We start from the raw sequence: 13,859 nt of genomic DNA on the forward strand, positions 1-13,859 counted from the left end.
AGCATGCTTCCTTTTTATCTTTCTGATTCAGTGCTTGCTGGTTTACAGGTGCAGGCCCTGCCCTGTTTAAATAGTTAAATAGAATAGTTTAAACCCAGTAGGCCCAACAATGTGCTGTCTTCATTGTCGTTAGGAACAACACTGCTTTAACATTTGTAGTGTGCTGTCCTCATTGTCATAAGGAACAACACTGCAGTAACCCGCATACTCTGCAAAGTTTGTTGTTGTTAAGAGTACTTTTACTTACACTATTTAGATTGATTTTTATTTTATGTGTACAAGTGTTTGGCTTGCATGTATGTATCTGCATTGAGTGAAGTGCCCACGGGCCAGAAGAGGTCATAGTCCCTGGACGGTAGGAACTGACCAATATTCTCTAGAAAAACAGCAAGTGCTCTTTATCCCTGAGCTTTCTCTCCAGCCCCCTTTTCTTAACCTGTGATTGTCATTTTGTATTGTTGTGTGTTGTTTTGAATGAGTTTTTTCTTCATTAATTTTATTTCCCTTAATCTATACGAAGATGTTTTTGTTATTCGTACTTGCATTTTTCACTAGTGCATTTTTGTTCATTTATACACTTACTCTGTTGAATTATGGGTAAGAACACCTATGCTTGTAAGAAACATTTCCAAAACCAAATAGAGAAATTAGTGATGTCTCTATATTTCTTTTTGTCTGTTTTAGGATGGCTACCATAGAGTAGTTAATGTTGTGCCAAAGAGACCACCTCTGCTAGACAAGAGACCGCCTCTGCTAGACAAGAGACCGCCTCTGCTAGCCAGACCCGATGAAGGAGGCTACAGTAGATATTACAGTCATGTTGATTACCGAGAATATGACGAGGGCCGCAGTTTTTCCCATGATCGAAGAAGTGGCCCACCTCACAGAGGAGTATGTAAATTTCCCCCGTGTCCTAATTGTTCTTTCTTCAAGTTTAAAACTCATGTAACCAAAGTTTGTGTGCAGGCCTTGGAAGTAGAATGGACGCCTGCTACTTGTGCTCTTTTGTTGCTTGGCTTGGTTTTATTTGCAGCCTCTCCCTGCTCCCCTTTGCAATAGGGTCTTACTATAGAGATCAAACTTCCCTGGAACTTGCCTCCTCCCGCAGCCTCCTGGGTGCCGCAGTGCTAGGTCTTCAGGGTTTGACGCCCATTCCAGCTAGCTGCTGTTGACTGTCAAAATCTTGTGATGCCGGATAGTAAGTAGACATTAATCCCAACATGCTTGCTTTTTCTATGGTGTTGGGCAGTAAGGCCATGGCCTCGCTCCTGCTAGGTAATACAGTTCTTACTGAGCTGTGTGCCTATATCTGGCCCATGCCTCATTTGTCTTTTTACCTTAAATTTGCAGGGATTTACTGATATTCATGTCCCTGTTTATAATTGCTTTATTTTAAAATGAGAAGTGTTGTGGGTGAGGTGGGTTTAAGTTGATTATCTCATTTTTGTTAGAATTTTCAAAGACTGTGTTTAAGGTCTTTACTATTTGAGATTAGAATGCAGTCAAGTCATTGTTTCAGATATTAAATGCTTAAAATGTTAGCTTCTAAGATTAGCAATGTGTTCTTGAGAATCTAGAGGTAGGTATTTATGGTTTTGATAATTACTTTCACTGAAAGTGTTGGAAGCAATTGCTATGTCTTAGAGTATACAGATTTACAAGAGTTCTTTTCTAGACTGTTCATCTTCCCTGTAATATATAACATGGTAACCAATATAATATGTGTAAACACTATACTAACCGACCTCATGTTGGCAATTGAAGAAATGGAGGTAAGTGATTTCCTGAGGGTCAGTCCTTCATAGTGTGAGCCCTGGTAGTTCTAAAGTGGTAATGGGACTTTTTAAGCATTGCTTAAATTTGCAGTGCTACAGCTACACCTTTCTTACTGGCATTGCTGGCTTTACTATGCGTATCTATACTGCCATGCTATTCCTTTAGGAGGGTCTAGTGTTGGGAAGTAAGCATCATTTCTGTACTAGAGATACTGGGTTTTACTGTCAGACCCATTCTTCGGGTAGTCTCAGGGAGAAGAGATTTGGTCATAGCAAAAGCATCTTGTACTCTTTCATGAAAACTCTTGTTTTTATCTTGTATCATCTGGTAAGTTTTGTGTTCACTAGACTTGTATTTGATACCTCATGAACATGAATGCTTTTCTAAAAGCTTGTAGTAGTGTTTCAGCAACAGCATGGCTCTTTCATTCTTCTAGATTGTCTGTGCTGGGTCAGTTTGGGAGTGAGAGTTCCTGCTTTGCATGCTGAGAAGTCTTCTGTTCAATCCTCAACTCCACAAAACCATATTAGTACAAAACTCATTTGTCCTTAGACTTAACTTTTTTTTTCTTTTTAAACAAATAAATAGTGGTTCTTAAAACTTATACAGCACTAATTTTTATCTAGAATTTACTTAAAGAAACTACTTACTGGGTCCGGTATTTTATTATAGCTATGGAGTTTTTATTTCTCTCGTTTTTATTTAACATTGAGAAGGAAAATAGACACTTTGAAGTGTTGGGTTTGTGATGTTAATGAGGAAGATGAAAAATAATATTTTAGCTAAATGAGTTCTTACTGTAGCTAATTTGCATGTTGTGTTGTTTACTTTTTTATTTCTTTTGGTTTTTTTGAGGCAGTCTCTTTCTATAGTCCTGCCTGTCCCACAGTTTGCTATGTAGATCAGGCTGGCCTTGAACTTGAACTTGAGATCAGTCTGAGATCTGCCAGCTTTTGCCTCTGGAGTGCTGAGATTAAAAGCATGTATCACTATGCCACGCCTAAATTTTATTTTTATTTTTATTTTTATGGGTGTGTTGCTTGCATGCATATCTGTACTACATTTGTCAGTTCCCATAGACGCCAGAAGAAAGTGTTGGGTCTCCTGGAACTGGAGTTAACAGATGGTTGTGAGCCACCTGTGGGTGCCGAGAATCAAACCCAGGTCCTCTGCAAGAGTAACAAGTGGTCTTAACCCCTGAGCCATCTCTCCAGCCCCATTTGGGTTGGTTTATATAAAGTCTCTTTGCACATGTGTTTTAGAAGACCTAATGTGCTTGCTTCATTTGATTAATTTTAAATTTTTTATGAGATATTATAGTATTACTTATTAGTGATAATTCTTACTATAGTGCTTGTAATTATGCATCATCCAGTGATAAAGAGGAAAGAAAGTGAGCAAAATGGAAAGAGCATCAAGTTCTTCACTGAGCTTGAACCTGAACATTGGTGAGATGGTTTGGAAAATGAAAGGTTGAACAGTGTACACTTGGCTCTTTAGGCCCTTGTCTTTAGATAACAAATGATCTGTTGTCGTGTTGACACGTGTCTGTGGCACTGACTCTGTATGTGTCTACCAAGGGAGTAATGCATTTTTTTGTTGTTGTTTTTTTGGTTTTTTTTTTTTTTTTTCGAGACAAGGTTTCTCTGTGGCTTTGGAGCCTGTCCTAGAACTAGCTCTGTAGACCAGGCTGGTCTCGAACTCACAGAGATCCGCCTGCCTCTGCCTCCCAAGTGCTGGGATTAAAGGCGTGCGCCACCACCGCCCGGCTGGAAATACAGGTAAGAGTTACCACAGGTTCATAGTCGTCTTTAGCTGCTGAAATGGGTGACTTGTATCTTTTATTTACTTTATTTTGTTTTATTTTTCGGAAGTTCAGTAGTACCTATAGAAGTGTTTCATCCACATTGTGATTTTATCTTAGAGACTGGTCAAAATGGGTAACAAAAGCCCAAATTAAATTTTTTTATTTTATAGGATGATTCTAGCTACAGATGGACAAGAGATGATTATTCCACAAGCCGACAGCCTGAACACAGGTAAAAAGATAAAAATAAGTACTTTGATATTTATTATTTCTTCTTTCTTTTTCTTTCCTTCCCTTTTCCTTCCTTTCCTTCTTTCCCTTTTCTTTCCACCCACCCTCCCTCCTTCCCTCCTCCCTCCCTCCCTACCTCCTCCCTCCCTCCCTTCTCTATTCTTATTCTTCTTTAAAGTTTGTTTTTACTATGTGTATAAATGGTTTGCCTATGTTTATGTATATGTACCATATATATTCCTGAACTAAAGAAGGCTAGAAGAGGAAGTCAAATTCCTTGGAACTGCAGCTATAGATGGTCATAAGCTGCTAGGTGGGTCCTGGGAATTGAACCCAGATCCTCTGCAAGAGTAGCAGGTGTTCTTAGATGATGAACTGTCTGTAGGGTCAAGCAGAACACTTTCTTAGTATGCCAATACTAAGTATGCCCATGGCCTTGGGTCCTATCTTTAGCAAGCGCGCACGCGCGCACGCGCACACACACACACACACACACACACACACTCACAAGCCAAGTACTTGGATAATAAAGAAAATGCCTTAGGTCATCTTGCGAATTGGCTTTCCCAAACTTTGAATTTCCCTGTGTTTAATTGTTAAGGCACTTAGGCTGCTGTAAGGGTCAAAGACCCAGCTACTGGTTAAGGTGGTAGCTGATCTTGGTATTATCCACATGACTGATTTTTCAGACAGGCAAAATGGAAGTGCCGTAGAGACTTCCAAGATTTCAGAGGAAACTGTAGGAGGCCAGGCAGTGTATGGCAACGTTAGAGTTGTTGGTTCCTGCTCTCAAAGGTGGTATGTGAAGCCCAAGCTGCAGTTGCTATCTAAGGACTTTGGAGGTGTGGAACCTTTATCCAGGAAAGCTGCAGGCAGCCTCTAGATAGGGCTGCAGTGGGAAGCGCTGTAGGGGCAGGGCTGCTTATGCTATTGCAGGATGCAGTTCAGGGAGATACAGGATTTAACGTTTTGGGCTTATATTGGTTTGGTTCTTTGCTATTCTTTCTTTTTTTCTTTTGGAATTGGTATTTTACTATTTACAGTTGTATTAAGTACCTATTTCCTCAGAATTGAAATATTCTTTCTAGGGGGAGGGCGGGAGGCTCAGGAAACTAGAGATATAACGCCCGAGAAACTCAGATAGTGACAAGATTCACAAATCTCCTCCCCTTATTATAAACAGTGAATAACATCAAGGCTGAGGCCAAAAGAGCCCAGCAGAGCTCACTGTAAGTCCTGCAGGGAGCCCTAGGATGATTCTTTTTGTGAGTTGTCACCCTTGCTGATGTGAGCTTGGGGTAATGCAGCTGCTTTAAGGCACTCTTTTAAGTAAGTAACTTGAGTCCTCCTCAATAAATGCTTGGTTTGGTTTGGTCATCTCTGCCATTTTTTTGGGGGGGAGGGAAGAAAGGAAAAAAAATCATACAACACATTGTGTATTGAAAGTATGTGTCTTAGTTTTGGAATTTTACAAGGGCTCATAGCTAAGAACTTGCTTTGAGTCTCAGAAGAGATTATGCTCTTAGATCCTTGCACAATGCTAGTATTGTTGCAACTGTTCGTGGTGTTAGATTTTTTTAATCCAGGAGACAGAGACTGGGAGGTCTGAGTTTGAGGCTAGGCTAGTCTACTTAGTGAATTCTAGGCCAGCCGGGGCTAAATAGTGAAACCTTTCTCAAAAAAGAAACAAATAGGTAAACAAGACTAGGGGGAGCTCTTAGAAACGAATTGAATGCACTTTACATCTGCGATGCTGTGAGCCAATTTGGGGTTAGGATGCAGTGCTGTGGTTTGAATATGAAGTGCCCCTCATAGTCTTCATACATTGAACACATGGTTCCTAGTTGCTGGTGCTATTTAGAAAAATGCTAGAAACTAAGAAATGGGATTTTGCTTGGTAAAGTGGGTCACTAGTGTGTGTCCTCAACTTAACATCTGAATTGTGAGCCAGAGTAGACGTCTCTTTCCTTAAGTTACTTTCTCTTATGTGTTTGTCAAAGTAAGACAAGCTGACTAACACGTAGTCCCTTAAAGATGTCATGAACTGTGATGGAAAAGAACAGTCTCATAGAGAATTGTTTCTGGGGTCATAGTTGAGGGCTGGTCATTCCATGGGCTAGATTGTTTGTCCTGGGAAGAAGATGGGAAAACTTCAGACTGGAGGGAGAAGTCCAAGTGAAGGCAAAAGAAAAGTTCCTGGAGAGCAAGCCCACCGGAGGAGATACCACAGAACTACAGCCACGGGAGTGGAGGGGGGCAGGCATAAACAACAGCATTTATTTAAACAGAGACACAGCTCCTATTAAGGGTTGTGGGCGGGACCCTGGAAGTGGTAGGAACTCTGAGTCAGACCTTGCACAGCTCCTGGGGTCTTCCTCTCTCCAGCCCCTCTCAGCATCATCCTCATTGTTTGTACCAGCCATAGCATAGCAACTTACGATGGTTACAGAGTCCTAGCAAGGAGAGGGAGACAGCCTTAGGGAAAAGGAGCAGCTGCCCTTAGAGGGGCCAGTCCCTCTTTCCCAAGTCAATTCAGGCTTCCTTGATTCTCCTTTACAATGGCAAGGAGTAATTGCCACAATTCCATGTGTTTCAGAATTAGACACTAAAATCCATTATATCCAAGCAAGTCAGTTACTATTCACAATACAGTAGTCAGCTGAGGAATTAGTGTGTGAGTGCCTGTTATAGCCCCTCTAAATCCTAGAGTGTGCCTATTATAATAGGCAGAGATGGTTAGTATGTATAGTTGGCTAAACTGTGGCTAAGGAGCCTTTTATGTAGAGCTCTAGCTTGACTAGCAAATAGAAAGCAAAACTTATCTTTTTCTTGAATGAATAGTTAATTCACAGTAGTGCTGTGATTACCTTGACCTAGATAAGATGACTGTCTCTGTACCAACTATAAAAACTGCTCAGTAGCCATGAGTGATTAAATCTTATTTTGGCAAACAGCTACATGAACATTCAGATACATAGCAGACTCTGTCCCAAGCCAAGCAATAGGAATAATGGATTCTGAACAGAAGAGTTGGCAGACACTCGACAACAGGTTATATAAAATGGATAGCCAGCTGCAAGTGGAAGAGAAGGCCATTGACTTGATGACCTTGCAATGCTGACTGAAGTTTCTGTCCTACAGTCGTTGAGTCCCAAAGTTACACACAGAGGTCTACACTAATTATAAACTGATTGGCCTAGTATCTCAGGCTTCTTATTAACTCTTTTTTTTTTTAAAGGATTATTTTACTTTTTATTTTATGTGCATTGGTGTGAAGGTGTCAGATCCCCTGCAACTGGATCTTTAGACAGTTGTGAGCTGCCATGTGGGTGCTGGGAATTGAGCCCAGGTCCTCTGGAAGAGCAGTCAGTGCTCTTAACCACTGAGCCATCTCTCCAGCCCCCTTCTTATTAACTCTTATAACTTATATCAGCCCATAGTTCTTGTCTGTGTTAGCCATGTGGCTTGGTAGCTTTTTTGGTGAGGCAGTCACATCTTGCTTCCTCTGAGACTGGGTTGTGACTGCAGACTGTTCTTCTCTCTTTTCAGCATTCTCATTGCCCTTCCTCTACTTCCTGCCTTGCTGCTGGCCAATCAGCGTTTTATTAAAAGTAATGCAAGTGACAGGAAAAAAGTCCATTGTCCCACAGCATTGCATTTGCTATTCTGAGTGGTGATGGCAGAACACTTGTGTACACCTGATATTCCTCCTTGCCCTGATCATTCTAGTAGTTATCTAGGCTCTTACAGTAAGATTACAAAAATAAAGCAGGTAAGGGATAGTATTAAAAACAAAACAAACAGCAGTAAAACTATATGAACATAATAATGATCATTTCTGCCAAAAGGCCTGGGAAACCTATTGGCTATTAGAAATACTAGAAAATTAGCAGTTCATAAATCAGCTGTCAGTAGCATAAAATAGAAAATATTTTTAAATGCTCTAGCATAAGAAATATATTGAACATCAAAGGAAGGCCTGATTAATAGTGTAGTACCTAATGTTATTGCATGAGTTGTAATTGGTCAAATGTTGGGGTAATGCTGAAAGATCAGAGAGAAAACGGAGCAAGCCATAGCCAATTCTTACCTTGCTAACTCCTCAGCCAAAAAAGGGGTGAGCTCCTGTCTCCTGTATTCCTCTCTCTGCCCAGCCATATCACTTCACACCTGTCTGGTTAATTAATGGCTAGCTCTGCCCTCTGTTCTTTAGGCAAGATTTATTTGTTACAGCACAAACAATATCACCACATTTCCCCCTTTTGTCTAAAATAAAAAAGGTTATAACTAATATAAGAAAAACTATATACAATAAATACAATAACTATACACAATATACACAGGCAGTAAATACATCCACAATGTCTAGTCCATTAGCAGCTGACAGTTTCAGAGAAAATACTCCATATTTATCCTATCTTGATGAGTTCAAAAGGTTGTGCCTAATTTACTTTCTATTCTTACTTGTATTACCAAAACTATCTTTTAATGTCTTTCAACCTGCTTGTTGGGGTTTCTGTCCTCCCACCAGGTATCACAGCTGTTTAGCCCCAAAGAAAAAAAAGAAAAAAAAAAGAGGTCTCCATAAGTTATAACTGATTGGCCCATTAGCTCAGGCTTCTTATTAACTCTTATAAGTTATATTAGCCCATTATTCTTATCTATGTTAGCCACATGGCTCAGTACCTTTTTCTGCAGGGCAGATCACATCCTGCTTCTTTGGTGACTGGGGAGGAATGGGCTTCCTCCTTCCCAGAATTCTCTTGTTCTCATTTCCCCACCTCTACTTCCTGTCTGGTTGTCCCACCTACACTTCCTGCCTGGCTGCTGGCCAATCAGCGTTTATTTAAAACATGATTGACAGTATACAGACAATTGTCACAATCAGCCTTAAATACACTTTACACCTCTGTAGTGAGTTTGTTTTCTGTATCTGGTAACAAGAAAAACTATAAAGTCTTCAACTCCACCAGCAACATGAGAAAGAAATATTACCTGAGTAAGCAGGAAGTACAAGCAAGCTACTTCCAAAAAATGTGAGAAATGATATAAACAGCAGGCTGCCTGAACAGTCACCCAAGTTTCTTCTGCAATATTGTGGTATCTATCTTCAACCTACAGGCCTAACATGTCTGACAGACTTTTCTGTGAAGCACAGGATATTCTGAAGGACTGCCTACCTTGTCTTGGCAAAGTTCAGCAGTCCTTTCTATTATGTCCCGCTTGTCCAGTTAAGACAGCATATTGTCAGCAGCAGTCGAGGCAGGAGCACTATCCTGCCCAGTGACTAGCTTTTGCCACACACACAAAAAATAAACTCAATATGAAGATCTTCTCTGAAGTAGATTGCTAACTGCCAGGAGCAGGCATGTTTCATTGTCATAAAAAGAAAAAGAAAAGAACCTATATACATCATAAATGCCATATTTTGCATATCTCTGAAGTGTTTGGAGACGACCTGCCTAAAATATATCTCTGTTTGACCTTGTAAACATACCTAATATGACTACAAGTTTGATTGTAATAGGTGACTAATTACTAACCTGCATTTCCTTATTGTCCTAAAGAGTTGGTAATAACAACTTTCAAGGACTAGAAATTTGCATTACATTCTTAAATGTATAGGTACAATACCTTGAACAAGAGTAGAAATGTATGTAGAGTACCTTAAATACCTTAAATTTGTAACAATATACAAAATTCCATATCAATATAAAATATTTAAAACTAGTAGTTGCTTTTTTGATTTAAAAGTAGACTCAATAATATACCTATTTATCCTCTTTTTATATCCCTCCTTTTTCTTTTCAGAGTAGACTCAATAATCTACTTTTATATTCTATCATATCTATACCCCCCTTTTTTTTTACAAAGCAAGAATCCTGAATCTAAACTACTTTGTTCAGCTTTTCTCCTGACCATTGCCAATAATAACTTGTAACCACCATCCCTAAACAATGACAAATATCCATAAACCAATGACAAAACAAAAACTACCCATCCCACCTCTTGGGAATTTTTTGTTTGTTTTTGTTTTTCGAGACAGGGTTTCTCTGTAGCTTTGGAGCCTGTCCTGGAACTAGCTCTTGTAGACCAGGCTGGCCTCAAACTCACAGATATCCACCTGCCTCTGCCTCCCGAGTACTAGGATTAAAGATGTGCGCCACCACTGCCCGGCCCCTCTTGGGAATTTGGGTGTCGTGTTCTTAAATTTAATTCCTGCTGTGTGGGGGTGATGACAGCTTTAGGGGATCCTGAAAAGAAAATTTTGCTTTAATTAACAAGTCTTAGGAGAGATAGTTATATCATTTGTTGTCCAGTCTCTGCATAAAGGCTAGTCTCAAGTCCTGGCTAGAGTAGTCTGTTAGGTTGGATCATCTCAGCTAGCTACCTCAAAATTATTCTGAACAGTTTATACTTCAAAAGCCGATCTTGGCTGGGTGGTGGTGATGCACACCTATAATGCCAGCACTTGGGAGGCAGAGGTAGGTGAATCTCTGTGAGTGAGGCCAGTCTGGTCTACAAGAGCTAGTTCTAGGACAGCTAGGACTGTTAAAACCCTGTCTCAAAAACCAAACCAAACCAAACAAACAAAAAAGCTGATCTTTACATGTTTTTTTTTTTTTTTCTTCAGCTTAGTGGTGTCATACCCCTGGTGGAATTGTCATTGTGGGACCTATCCTCCTTCAAAGGTCGCTGTTAGGCAGTCTCTTGGTTAACTGCAGTAAACTGATAGGGACTGGAGAGATGGCTCAGTGGTTAAGAGCACTCAGAGGTCCTGAGTTCAACTCCCAGCAACCACATGGTGACTGACAACCATCTGTAGTGAGATCTGGCGCCCTCTTCTGGCATGTGGGCATACATGGAGACAGAATGTTGTATACATAATAAATAAATCTTTTTTTTTTAAATAACTTATTTAATTTTATTTTATGTGTGTTGGTGTAAAGGTGTCAGATTCCCTGGGACTGGGACTGGAGTTACAGACAGTTGTGAGCTGCCATGTGGTTGCTGGGAATTGAACCCAGATCCTCTGAAAGAGGAGCTAGTGCTCTTAACCTCTGAGCCATCTCTCCAGCCCCAATAAATAAATCTTTAAAAAAAAAGAAAGAAAACTGATAGAGACTCAAACCCCAAATCATGTACAGGAAGGTAGATGAAATCTTTTTCTAGAATTAGTACTTTATATGGCCATAAATATCAAGACAAAAGTTTAAAGTATATATATATATATATATATATATATATATATATATATATTTATAAATCTTTTAAGATTTGAGATAGTTATACCTTAAAGAATAAAAGTAAAACCAAAGAATCATGGGATTAATGGCAATGAAATAATTCTTAAATTTTTGTTTTTCTTCTGTCCCATGTCAGATGACTCTTCTGATATGAGATAGGGATTTTGGATTTTACTTTAACAAGCATCTTGGGTTTAGAGAAGGAGAGAGCCACTCTCCAATTCCAAAGCCAGTTTTAATTTTTAATTGAACTGGAAATACAGAAAGACCATTTGTATTATATGTCTGTAAAGAACAGCAGAAACAAACATTTGCAAATATTTATGGAATTTTATCCTGTTAAAAAATATGATATGCTAAGAGGCCAATTTACGCTTTCTCTTGGGACTGTCTTGATGATTTATTCTTTTCTTCAGATGTTTCATTTGTCCATTGGTCTTCATATTTCTTAGCTGGATGCCTTCATTCTCCTGAAAAGACAAAAATAAAATTCTTCCCCAGCGCTAATTTTGGCAAGGTTCCCTGATGGCAAGTTAGATCAGAGCAAATGAAAAGCATTTGTTAGTTTTATTGGTTAGATTGAATGGTCACACTGTTTGAACTATCATCTCCTCTGCTTAAGGGATCTCTCTTGTTTAAATCAAACCTTTATCAATTTTTATGATCCATAGCTTTTCTTCTGCTGTGGAAACAAGCAAATCTCCTTCCGCAGTGTAACACATGTCCTGGTTTCCATTCTGAGGTCAACACATCTTAAAAGTATACTGGCTGATTTAATAGTAGTTTTTTCTATCGATCAATATCTCTCTACAGCTGTTGTTCCTTTCTTATTAGTATTTAGAAAATTCAAAGTTCATAAAGCATTATGCAATCCATTTCTGGGGTTTTTTATTACCCCTTTCTGTTTATTTATATTCTTTATAGTTCAATTTTACCTTTCTAACTGCCTAATCTGTAGGATTGTGTGGTATACCTGTAATATGCTTTATATTATAATAAACAAAAAACTGTTTCATTTTCTTAGAGATATGCTGGAGCGTTGTCAGTCTTAATTCAGCATACCTAAATCAGCATTTTTAAAACTCAAAGCAGTTGCCCTTTGAATAGGTATCAATGGTGTGGTGCACATATTTTAATTTTCAAAATTCTACAAAATGGAGAACATCCATCTGCCAGATTTCATTCCTTTGAGTACCCTTTGTGTTACTTCCTGCAAGTAGTAGTGTTTGGTTGTATAAAGGACAAGTAGTATATTTTCTTATAATATCCTTGGCTTGTTGCTGTATGATGAAAAAGTCTTTTATTTTTTTAAACCTTTGCTATTGACTTTTTTTTTTTTATGAAATTCTGAGGTCTCCATCTCCTATCAATAGTTGGTCAATTTCTTTGTTACCTTTTGCTTGAGGGCCTGACAGACCTGTATGGGAACAGATGTGTGTTATATATACAGGATGATTCCTAGTCCTCATTATTTCTTGTAACTGAATAAATAAATAGTAAAGTCAGTTCTGTATCATCTGTTCAGCAGTTTCAGTATGCAAAAACAACTTTCTGCATATTGTAAATCAGTTATTATGTATATGCTTTTTAGTTTTCCTTTCTATTCTTCTGGCCCTATACATTCTATCCATATCGTGCTCATATAACTGAGCTACAGCTCCCATCCCTTAAAGCTGAACATTTACCTCTTAAAGAGGCCAATTTGGATGTCAAGATTCTGGTGCTTTCTCCTACTTCATTGAAATTTTCCTCTAGCTAATATACTTAAGTTCATGTAATAAAGTGGATCTCTGGCCAATAAAACGGCCCAGTGGGTAGACATCTGCCACCAAACTTGATGACCTGTATGTAATCCCTGAAACCCGTGTGGTGTAAAGAGTACTTACTCCTGTAAACATCCCTCTGACCTCTGTGCTGTGCATGTGCACAAATGTCAGGCGGGAAGGTCTCATCTAGCATTGCCTATTTGGTTTGACCCACAGCTTGAACAGCTGCAATTACTTTGATTCAGTCCCAAAGTTACACACAGATGTCTACACTAATTATAAACTGATTGGCCTAGTATCTCGGGCTCCTTATTAACTCTTATAACTTATATTAGCCCATAGTTCTTGTCTGTGGTTAGACACATGGCTTGTTACCTTTTTTGGTGAGGCAGTCACATTTTGCTTCCTCTGAGGCTGGGTCAGGACTGCAGATGGATGTGAAGACCAAAGGCTTTGGATCTTCCTGGGGCTGGTGTTACAGGCAGTGAGCCCCAGTCCTCCACAAGAGCAGTAAGCAGTCTGTATGCTCGGCTATCTCACCTGCCTTAATACTCAGCACTCAAAATAAAGCAGCTATGCTTTCTCTCCTTCTTTGCTATTTTCTCCACCTGGTTTGTAACTGCAGCGAGGAATTTTTTTCTCAATTCACATGCTTCCTAATTCTTTGATTTGTAAGACATTCTGGCAATATTTATTCCTTGTGACTTACTCCAAGCCTCTGTTGTCCTTTGAATTTGCCCATTTAGATGACTCCACCTTCATCTCTGACTCATTTCTAGGACTTCACACTTATTCCCTGATGGTTAGAAATTCTAACTCACATTCTTTTCTGCTCACTGACGACCTACCCATCTCTAAAAATAGGTCATAACAGTTCTTTTTTGCATGTTTTAGCTATAGCTGCCAGCAGGCCTGGTGAGAGCCTAGAATCTTCTCTGGGAATTGGTAGGCTTGTATCCTGAGCTTTGAATTTGTTTCCTAGCTTGTGAACAATTCTGTTATGTATACCTACTCTTACACATTAGTAAGGTC

At 39.3% G+C, this 13,859-nt stretch overlaps 1 protein-coding gene across 10 annotated transcripts in view; it reads left to right on the forward strand.

The window, feature by feature from the left end:
* The window catches only part of Pphln1 (periphilin 1), an 87,252-nt gene that overhangs the window by 24,743 nt on the left and 48,650 nt on the right, over window positions 1-13,859 (forward strand). For 5 of the 10 annotated variants that reach the window (XM_057792843.1, XM_057792841.1, XM_057792849.1 and 2 more), the window contains exons 3-4: window positions 685-891; window positions 3,754-3,815. In XM_057792843.1, the coding sequence (XP_057648826.1) occupies window positions 685-891; window positions 3,754-3,815 (269 nt within the window). The remainder of the gene's footprint in view (window positions 1-684; window positions 892-3,753; window positions 3,816-13,859) is intronic. The other 5 variants (XM_057792845.1, XM_057792844.1, XM_057792846.1 and 2 more) reach the window with 1 other exon arrangement.

The sequence above is a fragment of the Chionomys nivalis genome, chromosome 17 (genome assembly GCF_950005125.1).
Source record: "Chionomys nivalis chromosome 17, mChiNiv1.1, whole genome shotgun sequence".
NCBI classification, from domain to species: Eukaryota; Metazoa; Chordata; class Mammalia; order Rodentia; family Cricetidae; genus Chionomys; species Chionomys nivalis.